The sequence below is a fragment of the Bufo gargarizans genome, chromosome 10, assembly GCF_014858855.1.
Source record: "Bufo gargarizans isolate SCDJY-AF-19 chromosome 10, ASM1485885v1, whole genome shotgun sequence".
NCBI classification, from domain to species: domain Eukaryota; kingdom Metazoa; phylum Chordata; class Amphibia; order Anura; family Bufonidae; genus Bufo; species Bufo gargarizans.
In genome coordinates this window covers 15,652,624-15,671,720 of record NC_058089.1, presented here as the reverse complement: position 1 = coordinate 15,671,720, position 19,097 = coordinate 15,652,624, and the positions used below count along the sequence as shown (strand labels likewise).

Below are 19,097 nucleotides of genomic sequence, written 5' to 3'. Positions count from 1 at the left end.
TCTTATTGGCACTACACAAGGATTTCAGTAGCTGACAAAACATTAATATGAATAGCTCCTTGTGTCAGAGATGTTTCTGGTATCTGTGAGTTTTAATACTTGGAAACTGGTGGAGGTCAAAGCTCAAGGACAACTTCTGATACGTCTCCATAACACAAGCTATAGTCATTTGGCAGGCGATACCCATTTCTTGCCGTTCCCTTGACTAGCAGCTGAGTGAGCCCCAAATTGTAAATATCAAGCCAGTCAGCAATGAGGAACCAGGTGTGTATCCAGTAGGAAGAAAGGACATGCTAATTTAGTTAAACTGGGAACTCATTGTTCTTTCAAGACTCCGCTCCAAATGGCTATTTTCTTAAGAGGAGATCAATAAAGCTGTGTCAGGCTGCTTCCTCTGAGAACGTGGATGTCGTCCACCTGTAACAGGTCCAGAATTTCCCCAGAGACCTCATTGTCTCTCAAAACTAGGTCTGTGGTTTTACAAAGAAATGACAAAGACCTGCAATAAACAGGAAATTCGTCTTCTACGCTTGGATAGAATGGCCATTGTTAGCTTGGAAATTGGCTCTGACACACATTGTGAAATAACGTCTGCCATAGAGCTTGACGTACTGGTGGAAAAATGACTTTTTCAAGGAGCAAAATATCTGAATAAAAAAGGATTAGGTAGAGGCATACTGATTCTTGTGACTGCTATGGTAAATAGAAGTCAAAACAAGATAAATGGGCGCTTATCACTTTGGCTCCACAATATAACATCCATAGACCTCCTCAGAGCATCCAGAAGTTGCAGACCACCAGCCATTAAAGCCAAAGAGCAGATCCTATGCTCAATAAAATAACATCATACTTATTTAATCTTTAATTAAAAGTGATACATAAGTAGTTTGTTCTTATATGTGTTTCAAGCTCCTTATGAGCTCTTGTTCACATGTGATTTTATGGAGCATTGGATCTTCTGTTCTTTTCACCTAGAAGTCAATAGAGGTTCAGGAGATCTCCACCAAAGAGTCAAGTGTCTACATAGACTTTCAAGAATCAAGAAATATGATGACTTTTGGCAAAACATTGAATTCAAAGACCCCTGTCTGTCTTCCCATCTCAAAGATGTCATGGGTCTGCCATGGGAGGCCAAGAAAGCTTGGTTGTTTTTTGTTTGTTTTTTAAATTTCCCTCTCGATTGGCAGCAGTCAGAGGTGGGACCCACATCTATCAGACATTTCTGGCATATGCAGTAAATATCTAAGATGAGCATTGGGGGTTCATAAGAGAAGGATCTACTTTTATTATTTATACATATGTACAGATTGCTTTGGACTTCAACTTACCACATTATCATTGTCACAAGTTTCATCACAATCTCGTTCAAGATATTGAAGAATTCCACCATCAGCCTGGCCTGTTCTCCCATTTTGCCCATGGCAATGCCGAATGCAATGAAAAAGCCAATTACACCTGCGGAGAGAAGAGGTGGAAGGTCCTGATAGAGTTCAAAGGGAAGTCAAGAACTGAATGCAACATTGTCCATCGATCACTCTTCATAGTGACAGTCTGCACATGTTGAGGATATTTTATTTTGAACCCGACATCCTGCTGTATACTGTTAGGACTCTTCCACTATGGAGCCCTTGCAGTATCCCAGAACATGGTCACTGCTAAGGGTGCTAAGTGAAGTGTTCTGGTTTACTGTATTTGTATACCTAATAGTAATGGATAGACAGTTTAGGGTTAACACCTTGGCTCGTCCCCTTAGGTTGCCAGGAGATGAACCTGGGTCTGCACCCTGGTTAGTGAGTAATTGTGTAGCTGTACTACAGTGAGGATCTACTTGTGGATTCTCCTCAGAGCTAGGCCAGAGCTCAGAGAACCTTAATTTCTGAGACAATCTACAGCCAAGGAAGCAGCTCTACTATCAAATGTGCTCCAGAGATAGGAAATCAGAAGGTCAAGGATCTACAAGGCCATACATTGGAGTCAGTCAGCAAGTTATTGTGCACATTTGTGGCAGAGAGAAACGTTGCTGCTGTGAGAGGGAACATTTCCAATGCACCCTTCCACACTTGGAGACGGTTTGTCCAGCTGCTCCCCTCAGCTTGGGAACTGCAGAAACATTTACAAAGAACCGCATTCCATACCTAAGGTTCTGCAGAGACAGTGAGGAGTACTAAAACCCCTATCATTGCTGCTGCCCACATGTTGCTATTCGGGAGAAATTGCACTGTGATCTACTTGGAACTGTGCCTTGTTATTATCAGATGTACTACTACTCCTAGTCTGCACTTTAGTAAAGACAAACTTATTTATTTACACCATCTGGCCTGGTTACTGACTCCACCATTCACCCATCATTGCACCTGCCTTGCATCAAGACCAACGTCTAACATCAAGTGCAACCTCAACTACCACAGGAAGGAACCTCAAAACCAGAGTGTGCTAGAAAGGATGCACCCAGCAGTCAGTGCACAACCCCTAGGAGAGCCAGAGGGGAGATTGTAGTACTCACAGATCACAGTGACAACCCCCCTGCGGGCCACAAGCACCACTCCCATCCTCCATACAGTCCTCACCATGCTGCACCGTTGCCTCAGAGTTTTTGTAGATTTCTCTCTCATGGCTGTAGGATACCACCCTACCAAAGGCGGCTCATGGAATTGTAACTTCTTCCAAACATTATGGTCCTGTGTGTGGCCAAAATTTGAAAAGATCTAAGACATTGATTTCCATACCTAAGACGTTCATTCCATCTTTATACTCCAATTTTTTTTTAATTTCCTCCGTCGTTTTGGGGACTGTGTCGTTTATGAGCGAGAAGAATGAATCGGTCACATTGGTAGGCTCCTCAGTGGGATCTTCCACAACAACCTTCTTGGTAACAGTCTGAATCTAAGGGCAAAAACAGGGTTAGAGTTTCCTTCCATCCCCCAAAGTCCTATAGCTCCAACAGTGTGTACTCATTCACATTAGTACCTCCCCATCATGGGCCTCAAAATATAATCTCCTCATGCTTCATGCACATACTAGGGACGATTTCATTATAGTCACTTAAAGGCTATAGATACCTTTCTGGCAAAAAAATTTTATGAGTGCATTTTGCTCATTTTGGGCTAAAATATATTTTTTTTCTTGGACTTTATTAAATGTGTTCAGCTTTCTCTGAGACACAAGGGTTTGTGGTTGTCTGTCAAACATCAGTCTGTCTGCAAGCTGTCACAGTCTGTTTTCTTTGAATCCCGTCATTTGACGGCTCATGTGCTGCTTTTATCTCTAAACTCCTGACCTCATAAATAGGGATGAGCGAACCCGTGGAAGTTCGGGTTCGCCGGGTTCAGCCGAACTTCAGGTCAAAGTTCAGGTTCGGAACCCGAACTTGACCAGAACTGGAACCCGAACCCGGACCCCATTAAAGTCTTCACTTTATTATTTTCCGTTATAACGGAAAATAATAGCATTCTTAAGACAGAATGATAAATAAAATCTACATTGAGGGGTTAAAAATAATTTAAAAAAACTCACCTCATCCACTTGATCGCGCACGTCTTCTTTCTTTAACCCCTCAATGTCCATTTTATTTAGCATTTTGTTTTAAGAATGCTATTATTTTTCATTATAACCATGTTATAACAGAAAATAATAAAATCACCCGAATGTCAGTGAAAAAGTCCAGGTTCGGGTCCAGGTACCCAAACTCTCAAAGTTCGGTACGAACCCGAACTTTGCAGTTCGGGTTTGCTCAGCTCTACTCATAAACACTTATTTTAGCCAGTTAGGCCATGTTCTTATCAGTTTGAGAAGTGTTGAGCTATAATGAGTGTTTATGAAGTCAAGAGACCAGAGATAAAAACTACACATGAGCCATCAGATGAAGGGATTCAAAGAAAACAGAAACTGTTTAACTCTGTATCTCAGAAACGGCTGAACTTTTTTTTTTTTTTTTTTAAGACCAACTGGAAAAATTTATTTTAACCCAAAATTTGTAAAATGCAATCAGAAAAAGCTTCAAAGTTGTCCATAGCCTTTAAGCTAAAAGTACATACATACAAGCAAGTTCTTGAGGAACATACAAATTCCACATAGATATTGCCCCATTCGGGTTCAAATCTAGGATTGCTGGGATTTCTTGGTCAACTGTACTCGGCAGCAAGTGTTCAGTTTCTCTGCAGCACCCCCACAGGAGAAATTGAGCATTACATAATTTATATTTAAAAGAGTTTTCCTAGTGTTTTTTTTTATGATGACCTATACTCTGGATAGGTCATCAGTATCTGATCGGTGGAGGTCCGACACCCGAGACCCCTTCCAATCAGCTGTTTGAGAAGGCAATGGCACTCGCAGCAGTGCCTTGGCCTTCTCCAGCTTTTTCTAGGCCGTGTAACATCACGTTCATTGGTCACATGACCTAGGCGCAGCTCAGGCCCATTGAAGTGAATGGGGCTGGGCGGTGATTCCACAGCTACTATACAATGTATGACGCTGTGGTGGTGACCAGAGAGAAGGCTCCGGAGATACTCTGAGAGCCGGTCCTTCTCAAACAGCTGATCGGCATGTATCCTGGGTGTCGGACCCCCACCGATCACATACTGATGACTTATCCAACTCTGGATAGGTCATCAGTAAAAAAGAAACGCTTGGAAAACCCCTTTAAGGAAGGTCATACTTGGCTGTCTGATATATGAAAGCATAGGCATGGGGGGGGGGGTTGTATTTGGGGGGCAGATCACTTTCTATCAAGTCTAGTGGTAATACGGATTTGTTTACCTGCTGGAAACAAGCTTGCACCAGGTTATCAGGAAACAGATTTCTGATCAGATCCAAGAAAGCATCTAAACTTGAGACCTCGTCGTTTTCCTGTCCCTTTCCAAGTTGCTTTTTAAGCTTGGGGTCTCCAGGATGTATGGCCAACACGAGGATGACTCCCAAGACGGCGGCTATAATGGTGGTAGACATGTAATATACCATTGCCCTGGTGCCAAGACGTCCACTCGATTTTGCATCCAAACCGGCCAAACCTTGGAAGGAAATTAAAAAAAAAGAACCTTGAAAGTTTGCAAGACATTGTGGGATGCCACCAGATGTAGCAGAGCTGAATTTGTCAAAAGGGCTCATTTTTTTTTATGTTACTAAACTAATAGTTCTTGAAGAGAACTGCAGGTAAATTTCCACTAACCCAAACTCAGTCTTCGTACAGCTCTATGTAATATATTAACTAAACATTGTAATAATAGCATTGTAAATGTATCATAATTTTAAGAAAAAAAATACAATTTTGACCCTTATGACTCATATTCTCATTTTAAAGGGGTTTTCCAGGACTTAGCCGTTAATGGTCTATCCGAGGGATGCCCAACCTGCGGCCTCCAGCTGTTGTAAAACTACAATTCTCAACATGTCCTGATAGCTGAAGGCTGTCTGGCCATGCTGGGAGTTGTAGTTTTGCAACAGCTGGAGGGCCGCAGGTTGGGCATCCCTGGTCTATCCATATGAGTTTGGTGGAGGTCCGTCACCTGGCACCCCCACTGATCATCTATTCTGTGCAGCCGCCAGCCCGGGAATCTATGCAATGGACGGAAACACAAGCACAAGGTTCGCTCCACTGTCTAGTGGCCGTTCTGGGTACTGCAGCTCAGCTCCCCTTCAAATGAACAGGAGCTGAGCTGCAGTGCGGGAAACTAAACGGTGAATGCACTGTATCATTTCCGGCACTGGCGGTCGCCTGGAACATCTGGTCAGTGAGGACCCCCACCAATCTGATGACCTGTTCTCAGGAAGCCCCTTTAATACACTTTTTTTTTAGATACATTTAATATGCAGCATGTTCCAACCGATCCATTTTTAGCCCATGGAATTCAATGGGTTGAATAAAAAAAATGCATGTTTTGTATGTACACGGGTTCTGCACATTAACAGAAAAAAGAGTTACGGTAATCCTTGAAGAAAAAGAAAGGTAACAAATATGGATCAAAGCTGGACAATTTACAGCAAAATATGGAACAAAAGTTGAACAAATTGCATAAAAAAATACCGTATTGTGCATCCATATATGAAGGAGTACAATGTGTGCAAAAAATTCTACACAATCGGCCTACAAATCAGTTTTTCTTCCATTTCTCCTTTAACACACAGGCGTTCTAGCCTCTCTGGCACAGAAAGGGTTAATCCGCCCCGGAAATCTCCGCCCCGGGCCGGCAGTCTTTGATTTACCAGATTAATATATGGTTTAATTCCAGCTGTCACAAGGGATTTCTTTGTGTGCAGGAAAATAGGGGCTACAGATGTTTCAATCCCGTCGACGTGTTCTGCGTTTAATTGCCGGAGAGAGCTCACATGTCTCAGGCGGGAGATCCGTCTAAGATGAGAGCGCAGAGCTGTAATAAGACGGTAGCATCTCCTCGGCTTTCGGTAATGAGCCTTCTCCCCCCCCTCCCCAACAGACGTCCATCTGGGCATCTGCCAAAAGGCTCCACGCAGGACTGAAGATACAGTAGATATCATGTGGATAAAATGAGCGACATTCACAGGGGGAAAGGGGGTGGCTGGGGACAGGGTCGGACTGGCCCACCAGAATACTAGAGGATCTTCTGGTGGGACCAAGCTCTGACAATAATAGATCCCTAATAAAATGGGGCCTCTTAAGGTGCTATATATATACAGAGGGTGGTCCCTCAGAATCATTTCCTCTGGGGGGCCCAAGGGACTTCCGTCCGGCTCTTGCTGGGGATCATGAATTCATCAGGCTCCATAACCTCTTTCAGATGAATCAGGTGCCTATGGATATATTTGCAGTATGTATTGGGGGGCTTTCGTGGCAAATATGCCAAAAGTACCCTGAAAAGTAGAGTGAAAAGATGTCAACAAGTGGCCACGTCTTCAACTGTGTCAATGTTGTAACCTGATGAAGGGGAGTGTTTCATCCCCGAAACGCGTTGTTTCCAATTAAAAACTAAAATAATCTATTAAGACTGGTCACACTGGTGGATTTGCGCCGATGCAGAACTTCTTCTTCTCTTTACCAATGTTGTAACCATGGCTTGGATGACTGGAAACCTGTCAAAAAGGTGGTGTGACTAAGCCTTAGAGATACTGGGCTCATGGGTGGGATGACTTGTGATATAGGGTGGCAGTATTATACTTGTACCATCTAGCACTGAGACCTGAAACATGGTGGACCTTCCAGACCATCTGGCAGGGCTGCTCCAGGGTGGGACAAGCTTTCTTGGTGGGGTTACAAAATGCCCACCTTTGGGTAGCCAACATTGAACATGGATGGTTAGATAAGACTAATCTCTGTGACATCTGTGGCCACTAGTTGCTGCCGGCAGTTATCGCGATCCTTGGAGAATAAGCCCATTTGGTTAGACCTGCCATTTCTATGGCTTGGATGGATATTTCTATGGAGGAAGAATAGGCTGAATGATTGATTGCTAGATCAATAGGATAGGTCTACTAGAAAACAATCTGAGGGGTCAGTCTGTCTGTGCCAATACAGAGGGTTGGCATTGTCTGCAGATACCATCTGGACCTCTCAAGTCTTCAGCCATAGACATGAGATAGATGTCCGCCGAACACTCATCAATCCTCCCATACATATGCATGCTTGGCCAATGGAGCTGGGGGAGGAAGATGCAGCCAGGCACCTATGGCATATTGGTATTGGCTTATCTCCTGAGAACAAAAGGATCGGGCAGTTGACATCCAACATGCCTGATCCTTATCTCCTCCGACATCAGTCATCAGGGGAGAGTTGCGAGGTTCCCATAGATGCTCAGCGGGTTTGGTCGATACACATCTCATGTGTAAGGCCAGCTTTAGGTTCTTTAGGTTCACATCATGGTTAGGGCCTATGTCAGAGGTGGGGATGGGATGCCTGTAACAGAAAGCTGAATTCCTCACTGCATAGAGAAATGTGTAATAGGCTCTCATTGTATAAAAAAAAAAAACATATACAGTGCCTTGAAAAAGTATTCATACCCCTTGAACTTCATGGTACACCCACAAAGTTAAATGTATTTTATTGAGATTGTATGTGATCGACCAACACAAAGTAGCAAGTATGTGTGAAGTGAAGAGAAAGTGATATGTGGTTTTTCAAAATGTATAATAAATAAAAATCTGGAAAGTGTGGTGTGCATTTGTATTCATCCCCCTGAGTCAATGCTTTGCAAGACCACCTTTCTCTGCAGTTACAGCTGCAGGCCTTTTGAGGTATGTCTCTACCAGTTTTGCACAGCTAAAGGCTGAAATTTTTGCCCTGCTGAAGAAAAGCCTCCCCACAGCATGATGCTGCCACGCCATGTTTCACGGTGGGGATGGTGTGTGCAGGGCGATGTACAGTGTTAATTTTCCACCACACATAGCGTTTTGCATTTAGGACAAAAAGTTCAACTTTGGTATCATCTGACCAGAGCACCTTCTTCCACATTTGCTGTGTCCCCTACATGGCTTGTGGCAAACTGCAAACAGGAGTTCTTGTGGCTTGCTTTCAAAAATGGCTTTCTTCTTGCCACTCTTCCATAAAGGCCAGATTTGTGGAGAACACGACTAACAGTTGTCCTGTGGACAGATTCTCCCACCTGAGCTGTGGATCTCTGCAGCTCCTCCAGAGTGACCATGGGCCTCTTGGCTGCTTCTCTAATTACTGCTCTTCTTTCCTGGGCTGTCACTTTAGGTGGACGGCCATGTCTTGGTAGGCTTGCAGTTGTGCCATACTCCTTTCATTTTCGGATGTTGGACTGAACAGTGCTCCGTGAGATGTTTAGAGCTTGGGATATTTTTTATAACCTAAACCTGCTTTACAATTCTTCACAACTTTATCCCTGACCTGTCTGGTGTGTTCCTTGGTTTTCATGATGCTGTTTGATCACTGATGTTCTCTATCAAACCTCTGAGGCCTTCACAGAACGGCTGTAGGTAGACTCTATTTACTAATTAGGTGACTTCTGAAGACAATTGGTCACACTGGATTTTATTTAGGGGTATCATAGTACAGGGAGCTGAGTACAAATGCACGTCACACTTTTCAAATTTTTATTTATTAAAATTTTTGAAAACCATGTATTATTTTCTTTTCACTTCACACATACTTGCTACTCTGTGTTGATCTATCACATAAAATCCCAATTATATACTGTACATTTCAGTTTGTGGGTGTAATGTGAAAAAATGAAGAAAAGTTCAAGCGGCATGAATATTTTTCAAGGCAATACATGTTTGATTGCATACCTTTGTACGGAATAGTTTAGTCTACTACCCTGTTCCATGCTGAATCAAAAAAATATACCGACATAAAGCGGCCCGACTCAAGCCTCCATTGCGTAAATGGTGCCCTATGTATACATTTTGCTCTAGGTTTTATGTGAACTCAGCCTTATCTAATCCAATGACCAAGTATTTGATGTGAGATGAGCTGGCAGAAGGGACAGTTGACTTGGAATTCATCTTGGTCCAAATTTTTACTCTAGAACTCAACCTATAGCACATAAAGGGGTACCTGCCATGTCTCCAAGGAACATGTACTGTGCACATTTAGGGGGTTCATGCACTGTGCTCATTGTGGGGCAGTATATGTCCATATTCTTGGTGTACTTTGGTGTAATTTATTTGAGCAGGGGGAACATGGTTTAGGAACGTTGAGAAGCTCTAGAACACTGGAGACCTCCATCCACTTACCAGTGATTAAACTGGAGATGATTAAAGGAAGAATCAACATCTTCAGCATCCTCATGAGAATGTCTCCTGGGAAGGCAATGACCATGATAATGTCAGGATGGATGGGAGATGCCAGCCGAAGGAGACCCCCACAAACTGCTCCCATGATGACACCTGTAAAAAAAAAAAAGTTGGGGTGGGGGGAGGTTAGAAAGTATAAGTAAAATAGTAAAATATGTTACCCAACTGCAGCAAATATTTAAAAAAAGCAATCCCTAGGTGATGCAGCCCAGCCGGTACTCCATCCTCCTAGTCCTTTTTGGTTCTAGAGCCTCATATCGCATGATGGCATTACCATGGTGGCACAACCCAATACCCATGAAAACCTAAAAGGAGGGACTTGCTACCTGTTGACAATATACAGAAACCACAGCTATAGGCAGTCTTTAGCACCATGCAAACCAAGCAAAAGCTTTGGCCCCTCTGCAGGTCCACAAGTGGTTGGCTGAAAAACACAACTAGACCAGGGGCGGACATCCTAGGTGTGCGGCCAGTGGGGTCCATCCCGGATGTACAGCAGTAGCAGAAGTGCCCAGGCTGCACAGCTAATCTAAGACTGAGGCTTAGTGGGGAGAAGGGAGAAGAATTTAGCAGTGGAATGAGGACCCCTAAACGTAACTTTACCTGGGACCCCAGAAATCCCAAATCCAATGGAGTCCAATAGGAGAGGTGGTCATTTTGTTTCTACATCAGTATAAACAGTATGCAGAGCAAAAGACACAAACGCCATAGTATAATAATAGCACATGATGACAAAAATATGCAAAATTATTTTTGCCTATTACCCTTACGGGCACACAATGCTGATATCAGGTAATGAGAGGACACCTAATTATCTACACTTCATTCTCCTAATTGGGCATCCAGCCAACATTTCCAAATGACTTTATCAGCAGCAAATTGACTCTCCCACAGGTCCTGTATGTTGCTCAAGCTCAGGAGCCCCCCCACGCATGTTTTTTTTTATGCCTGATCACCTGCTGGGACCGTTCTGCCTAATCCGGTATTTTATCACTTATTCCTATGGCAACAAACAGAAAGAACATGGCTCCAGAAAACCCATCCCCCAGAGCGCTCTGCATCTCCCTTCTCTAAACCATAACTGTACTCGGGTTCTTGTCCGAGCCCCTCTCTATCGACTACAGGGTCAGCCCTATCCCTGCATAGTCACCCTGCTCCCCATACACTGATCAGTCATAACATTATATTCAGGGTAGGTCCAAGCGGGACGGGTCCACTGCTGATTGTCCAGTTGTTGCCAGATTCATTGCATAAATCCTGGCCGCTCTGTAAGATGGCATTGCAAAGTTTGAAGCTACTCAGCCCCCAACACTGCAAGTTGCAATGCCCTGTGTGTTCTGACACCTTATTTTCATCGCCAGTTGTAATTTTTTTTAGGGATTTGTCCTACAGTAGGATCAGACCCGACTGGCCCACCTTCTCTCTCTATGTGCATCAATAAGCCTTTGGCATCCATGACTCTGGCGCCAGTCCACAAATTGCCCTTCTTTTGACCACTTTTGGTAAGTACTAACTAGAACATACCAGGAGCACCCTACAAGAGCAGTTCTTTTGGAGATGCTCTGACCAGTCATCTCGCCATCACAATTTGCCCTCTGTCAAAGTCCCTCAGATCCTCACGGTTGCCCATTTTGCCTGCTTCCAAAACATCAACTTCAAGTACCGACTGTTCACTTTTTACCTAATATATCCCACCCCATTGACAGGTGCCATTATCACGAGACAATCAGCTGCACCATACAGCTACACAATTATAAACACAATATGGCGCCCAATAACACTTCCATACAGTTGTCTACATGTCAATGCTATACAGAGCCACCACCATACAATGCAAAAAATAAATACTGTAGCAATGTTACACAATGTCTACGCCATGACCACTATGTAGCGCTTATATATGACCAAAGTTCTCCACTCCCTGCACGACTCTGCTCTTCTATGTACCCCTGAATTTGTATGCCTGCCATACATTCTCCATCCAAAATGTCCCTCAAGACTTTTCAGCAGGACCGGCTCAATCTATAGATAATTATGGACTTACCAAATACTGTGAGGGAAAGCAAGAGGTTTCCTCGGATCTTGTCGCAACATCTTAGGCATGGTGATCTGGGGTGCACTTCGTCTGAGGTTAGTTGGCTGTCATGCATACGCACTTCCACCTGTTTGGGGGTGTTGTTGGCACTAGGAATGGAAAAGTTCAGAGAAACATTAGTCACTTGTTCCCAGCAGTGCCACCGTAGGGGAACTGGAGCATTACAACGTTTTGGTCATCGAAACTAAGAGATGCACTTTACAGCCACACATGTTGTGATCCCTAGTAGAAGAACCAAGCCAAGCCTTGGACATGCCGTAGTGCAATCTTTCAATAGAGAGCAAATTGTCATATATTTTAAAAGCAAGGTCCCTCAACCCAGAGTGCTACCATATGGCTAAAGCAATTGGAAGGAGCTTCAGCACTCTGCAACCTATAGTCAACCATCATAACACAAACTTTTAGTATTATAGGTATCAGCTGTGTCATAGATGGTTCCAGTTGAGTATGCAGACCATCCCGTTGGATGGTAACAGGTAAAGCAAAATTAAGGGTTCTGGTATCAAAGCTTTAGATATGCCTCCTGCCTCTGTCCAAATTACAGGACATATTATGGAAGACTGGCTGGAGGCCATTTTGCAGCTGATCTGCAGTGGTTGGGGCTACAAAATTAAGGGCCACTACTAGGGTTCCATTCTTCTTCCTTATTCTACACCCCAGACTGGTGTAATAATCAACTTCACAAGGCTTTAGGTCATGGTTATGTGTCAATGTATGGTGTCGAAAAATTCCAAAATCTAGATTAAATAGATTAAATCCAAGCGTCAAACATATGCAAAGATCCATGAAGAAATGCAAAATAGTGTTACAAATTTACCCCTAGGAACTGGTACCTAGCAGCTTCTATACCTGGTGGGGACCATCCCTATCCTTCTGACTTTCCATCACTCAGATGCAGAAGCAAGATGATGTGATGGGAAGAGCCAGGGGTATTGGCATGGCGCCAAGGATAGGCAAGTAGGATTACTACCTTCCGAATGGTTGCATAAAGAAATTCCAAGAACTGGATTTGAGCAGCCGTCATTATGATTTTCCCAATCAAATAAGGTAAAAAAAGGCATGGTAGGGTCTCCACTGAGATTAGAAAGTCTGAAGACCCCCCAAAGCCCACTCTGTTAGCTACACAACCCCATTGGTATCTTCATCACTACCAGATGCAAAATGATATCTCAAGCAAAGTGCAACCAGCGCTGAACAGACCATATAAACAAGCAATGACCACAATGAAAACACGGCTCTAACTCAGGATGTTTAACAAGGAAATAACTCCCATCATTTATCTACAGGAAGCCTCAATATGTCTAATATAAGAGCTGGGAGGCAGATGAACTGTAAGCACAAAGAAAAGACGTTTGCCAGTAAACAACAGTTTGTCTTATTTTGCTTAATTGAATTCGTTATGCGAAGAACATCTGTCGTGTATTTTAGCGATTTCCATGGAAACGGAAATATCAGCGGCGACAATTATAGCTTCTGTCAGTTGGGATATTTATAGGACCAGGTGATATGTAAAAATCAGGAAACTGTCAGCTCTTCTGACAAGGTGCTAAAAGAGACGGTCTTATCCAACTGGAAATTACATGTAAGCCACATGGAAGACTCAGCTGGAAGAGGCAGACCGGATTGATTATGTGCCATTTGTTACATTCTTATTTGGTGTGAATGAGCTCAGAGATTAAATGTAATCTGTGGGGGAAAACTCAAGTGTTCAATTTCCCAGCAGCACCACTGCAGGAGAGATGGAGTATTGCAACATTGTGGTCCTCCAAAGTAAGAGATGCCCTTTACAGCCACTGTCTGCTCTGGGCAATAGATGAGGGTCATGGACAGGGTATCCTCAGTGTCACACTGGGCAACCAAAGTACCAGAGGATCTTCTGGTGAGTCCAAGCTCTAATACGAAAGGTCCAGTAGAAAATAAAATCTATATATGGCTGCCTTTGGAGCCAGTCACTTATCACTATGGTCTATTAGACTCTATTGACGATACAGGGGTTGAGTCCTGAGAATATTTTCCTCTGGTGGGTCCAATAAAACCCACTCCGACACTGGGTATCCCCACTTTATTATCTGCCTAATACATGAGATTTCCATACCTAATAACCTCCATTAATATTCTGCACATGATTGAGCTGGATCTTCTCAAAATATGTCCTAAATATAAAGCTTTAGGCTGGTCATTACTGATTGATGGTCAGTAGGCTTGATTTGGTTAAGGTCTAAGGAACCACTTAATGTGCTTACTTCTTCACTTATGTTTCAGGTCATTGTACTTCTATGTCCCTATGACAATTCTTTGTTTCCTGCCCCGTCATGGTCCAGCCTTATCACCCTATCCACTGTATGTTAATGACCTGTGAATATTCGGGTGAATGTTAAAGCTATATGGAAGTCATATTCCAGCCCTCCAGTCTTGACTGACATCCCCATTCCCTGTAGTCACTACCAGGCTCTTCCAAATCCTGTGCATGGCTGTTGCCTTATGTTCTACTGGGCATGAGCAGTGCAGCGAGGTGTACTCTGCCTGGCTTCATCGCAGTACACCTCACATGTCATAAGCATTTAAGGCAAAAATACATGTGCAAGAATTGGAGGAGCCTGCTGGTGGCCACCATGGCCTGGATTAATGTCAATCAGGACTGGAATACTGTGCATGTAAAGAAGCAGAGACAAGTGGTTCCCTGACCAAGTTGAGATGAACCTTCACTTTAGTCAGATACGACTGAGGAGTTAACTTATTTTGGACTCTGTTATTATAGAAGACAAAGGAATTCCAGTAAAGGACAATGAGCAACCAGATGGTTGGTGACATTGCGAACACCATTAAGACACCACCAGAGAGCTTAAGGACCTCGCAATACATTTTATAATTTTGTACAAAATTGCCATTTAGGACACAGTGCTCCTACCCCTCTCATTGTATTCACCTGACATGGCCCAATTCTTGCCTATCATACACATTAATATGACCATGTATGATCAGAATAGATGTAGCTTTGATGTTCTGGACCTCAGGACAAAAGCTACACCTGTTCTCTGCATATTACTACCAATGATGTCACATACCACCCATACAAGAAGATATGGTGAATGTAGAATGAACCACAAGGCCAACATGTATTTTGAAAAGGCACAAAAAAACCTTATAAAAATAGCAAACATTGCTTGCTACCCCGTCACCCCATACCTATTAGAACTGGACAGTATATTTGTCTAGGAGAAGAAGGTATACCACATTTTGCAATTGGCAAATACATCTGTTGAGGCGAGATGTTTTCTTTTGGGACTGAGGGTCCAGTTAGATCTACAACCTCTCTAATTATGGGGGAGATCAACCAAAACTTTATGCAAGTACCTCCACAATTCCTAACTCTTTTTTCTTACTGTATGTGGTTGGGTGGACTATGGGTCGTTCAGACCTTGCTGCAATTGCCATCACTATAGCCACACCACCGGTTTTAAACTTTGGTTCTGTGGGCCTAGAAAAGGTTATTGGGGAATCATGCCATAAGAAATAGACCCTTGGGGATCTTCTCCAAATGGGGTTGTCTTCACCATTGTTTCCTGTTATTCCATCAGAACCTAGACCACCGGAGGTTCGTCTGGTACTTCAATGGTCCAGTCCAACCTTATACACTGCAGATCCTATCTTGAAGCCTTTAGATACTTTGTAATTAAACTTCTCCAAATCAGGTTGTCTTCACCATTGTTTCCTGTTATTCTATCAGAACCTGGGCCACCGGAGGTTTGTCTGGTACTTCAATGGTCCAGTCCAACCTGGTACACTGCAGATCCTCTCTCGAAGCTCAAACTTTTCTCAACTAAAACATTAAAATTTCAAGAAATATTGTCTTCAAGAAACAAAATTTCTCTTTAAAGTGGAATCTGTAAACCGGGACCAAGAGACACTCCAGGTTGGCTCACGTTGCCCTGCACTCAACAGATTCTGATAAAATCTCAATTTTTCAGAGCCATTAACACTCGGTTAAATCATCCAGAATTCTACTCCTGGCTTTGTCCGTCGCTCTAAATAAAATCCTTGCCAAGTCTCATTCTGCAAGACTGAATCTAATTCATTGCCGTCTCCTGGGTATGAATAGGACTCAGGGGGACCACATTTATCATGACTTACACAGCCAACGGAGGCTAACGCAGGGTCACCGCTCCATTAACAAGTACAAGAGGCTTCTATGGGAAGTGGTGAGGAGTAGTGGGGCTCTGGGTGCATCGCTGCTGCTATTACACATTCCTTATGTTCACCAGACATGCCATGTAATAGTGCGTTGATGGATCCTTGGGGTAAGATGAGAACACCTAGCTTATCAATCACATCCTGGGGTTCTCATAAATACCCCTATAGAATAAAAGATTGATGGGGCCCAGCAAGAATGTTGCCACCCCGCCGCCTCCATAAGTCTAGTGGTAAAAGAATAATAATGTGAGGGGTGTAAAGAAATGTGAGGAGACTGCAATAATACCCAAGCCTTGGAGCCAGAGGGGGTCCAAAATGTCCTTAAGCATACCAGTAAGTAACTGGTTAGAACCCATGGGGCCCTGGTACAGATTTTCCGTCAGGACTTCAAGCAGGTCAACAACAGGGCAGTAGCTACCACTATCAGGAGCTTGAACGCACCCAATGGACCTTGGTGGAATCCCCATCATAAGTCAATGGTTGTGCAATAAGGACGCCAAAGGGCCTTAAACTCACTGACGGATTGTCATCCACCTGCCACCCACCATGTGCCAACCTGGCTCCAACATGGTGTCCACGATCAGAACTATAAGGGACCTAATCAGGTGCAAAAACATTGTATCTTTTAGTGGGGACTAACAATCTGGTGGCTTTTAGCTATAATATGTGCTTTTATGCATTCCTTTAATTATAGCATTTTATACTGCTGTTTTAATTTCCTTACACTAGGTGGTGGGGGCCCCGTCTTATTTTGCTATAGGGCCCTATGAGTTATAGTTACGCCCCTGTTCCTTTATTTTAAATATGCCATTTGGGAGCCCAGAGATTTTTGATGCTGGATCTTGCTTCTAGTGAAAATTGCACTGGAGGACTGCATAATGAAATGTTATAATTCCTCACCATTTTTAAACTGTCTGCTTGATGGCAGTGAATGGAAACACTGGGGGTCATTTATTAACCTGAAATACGCCTATATTAGGCGTATTTCAGGCGCAGATTGCAATCTGTGACTTTTCCCCGCTCACGCCAGGTCTGGTTTAGGAAGATGACTTACCCGCTTCCCATTCCTTCTCCAGCAGGCCTGGGCTCCAGCCATATCAACATCCACTTTGAGATCACTGGCTGCGGCGGGTGTCCAGCTACCTTTGCATCACGTGACCATTCGTCATGACGCAAGGGGAGGCTGTCACCGCCGCGGCCAGTGATTGGCTACAGTGATGTCAAACCGGATGTTGACGCTAGGAGGTTTGCTATAATACACTTTTTTAAGCAACATTCTTTGCAGTGTAGGAGAAGAGAGGGATTTTATCCTTGTCCTTGATCTCCACCTTTTATGCACTAATGGCGGCCATAAATAATAGCATAAATACAAGTGCCATATAGTGCGTAAATGACTATAGCAAACAGTGACTAAGTACCATGCCATATACCGTTCAGCCCTTAATGGCCATCAGTATACTGTGCTAAAATAAAGGCGCCTACACCTCGAAGGGTGTGTCCTCCAGACTCCCCCACACACATGCATGATCAGTTCTGCCCAGGGGGCATGTATTTTCAATGGCAAGAGCCAGACATCTTTGGTGGCAAGTGCAACTTATCTCCTACCAAAATGAAAGGTCCGGGCACTGAAATTCAACTTGCCTTATCCTCCTTTTCCCTAACATCACGAGTCGGGGGACATCTGGGAGGCAGCCATGCACATTAGATAGTTGGCCAGGCAGGTTAGGTGGGCAATAATCTACAGTGTGTGGGGGTTATCGCATGACGACTGTAAAAAATTAAAATCAGACATTATATAGTACATGACAATCTCTTTCTCAGGGGGTGTGTCCTTTCTTCCATAGCTGTCTTCCTATCACAGCTCAGGGGATGCGTCCTTTCTGCTGTAGCTCTCTCCTTATTACAGCTCAGGGGCATGTCCTTTCTGCTGCAGTTCTCTCTCTATCAAGGCTCAGGGAGGAGTATCTTTTCTGTCTGCTGCAGCTCTCTCCCTATCACAGCTCAGGAGGCATGTCTTTTAGGGCTCATTCAGTGTTTTGCGGGCCATTTTTCCCGGATCCGTTTTTAAGTTATTTTTTTTCAGTAGTGTTTCCGGTTCCGTTCCGTTTTTCTGTAACATTTTTTCCAGTATGGCATATACAAGTATACAGTTATTACATAGAAAAAATTGGGCTGGGCATAACATTTTCAATAGATTGGAACAGATATAGAAGACATATGGAGTACATTCCGTATGTGTCCCGTTTATTTTATTTGCGGACCCCTTGACTTGAATGGAGCCATGGAGCGTGATTTGCGGGCAATAATAGGACATGTTCTATCTTTCAACTGAACGGAAAAACGGAAATATGGAAACAGAATGCATACGGAGTAAATTCAATTTTTTTTTTTCGGAACCATTGAAATGAATGGTTCCGTATACAGAACGCAAGAAACGTTTGATGTGAATGAGCCCCAATGCTGAAGCTCTCTCCCTATCACAGCTTAGGCAGTGTGTCATTTCTGCTGGAGCTCTCTCTCTATCTAAGCTCAGGGGGGTGTCCTCTCTGCTGCAGCTCTCTCCCTTTTACAGCTCAAGAGGCATGTTCTTTCTGCTGCAGCTCTCTCTATCACAGTTCAGGAGGTGTGTCCTCTCTGCTGCAGCTCTCTCCCTTTTACAGCTCAAGAGGCATGTCCTCTCTGCTGCAGCTCTCTCTCTATCACAGCTCAGGAGGTATGTCCTCTCTGCTGCAGCTCTCTCTCTCTATCACAGCTCAGGAGGTGTGTCCTCTCTGCTGCAGCTCTCTCTCTCTCTATCACAGCTCAGGAGGTATGTCCTCTCTGCTACAGCTCTCTCTCTATCCCAGCTCAGGAGGTATGTCCTCTCTGCTGCAGCTCTCTCTCTCTATCACAGCTCAGGAGGTGTGTCCTCTCTGCTGCAGCTCTCTCCCCATCACAGCTCAGGAGGTGTGTCCTCTCTGCTGCAGCTCTCTCCCTATCACAGCTCAGGAGGTGTGTCCTTTGTGCTGCAGCTCTCTCCCTGTAACTGTCACAGCTGCTAACATTACATCTGCCTTGTGGCAATGAAAGGATATAACTGAACATGTGC

General features: G+C 43.8%; 1 protein-coding gene across 1 annotated transcript in view; it reads right to left on the bottom strand.

The window, feature by feature from the left end:
• The window catches only part of SLC1A2 (solute carrier family 1 member 2), a 36,369-nt gene extending 18,664 nt beyond the window's left edge, over positions 1-17,705 (bottom strand). The window contains 6 exon segments of the mRNA XM_044270097.1: positions 1,329-1,455; positions 2,727-2,883; positions 4,756-5,006; positions 9,664-9,816; positions 11,768-11,907; positions 17,677-17,705. Coding sequence (XP_044126032.1) covers positions 1,329-1,455; positions 2,727-2,883; positions 4,756-5,006; positions 9,664-9,816; positions 11,768-11,907; positions 17,677-17,705 — 857 coding nt within the window.
• Between the last annotated feature and the right edge of the window lie 1,392 nt (positions 17,706-19,097).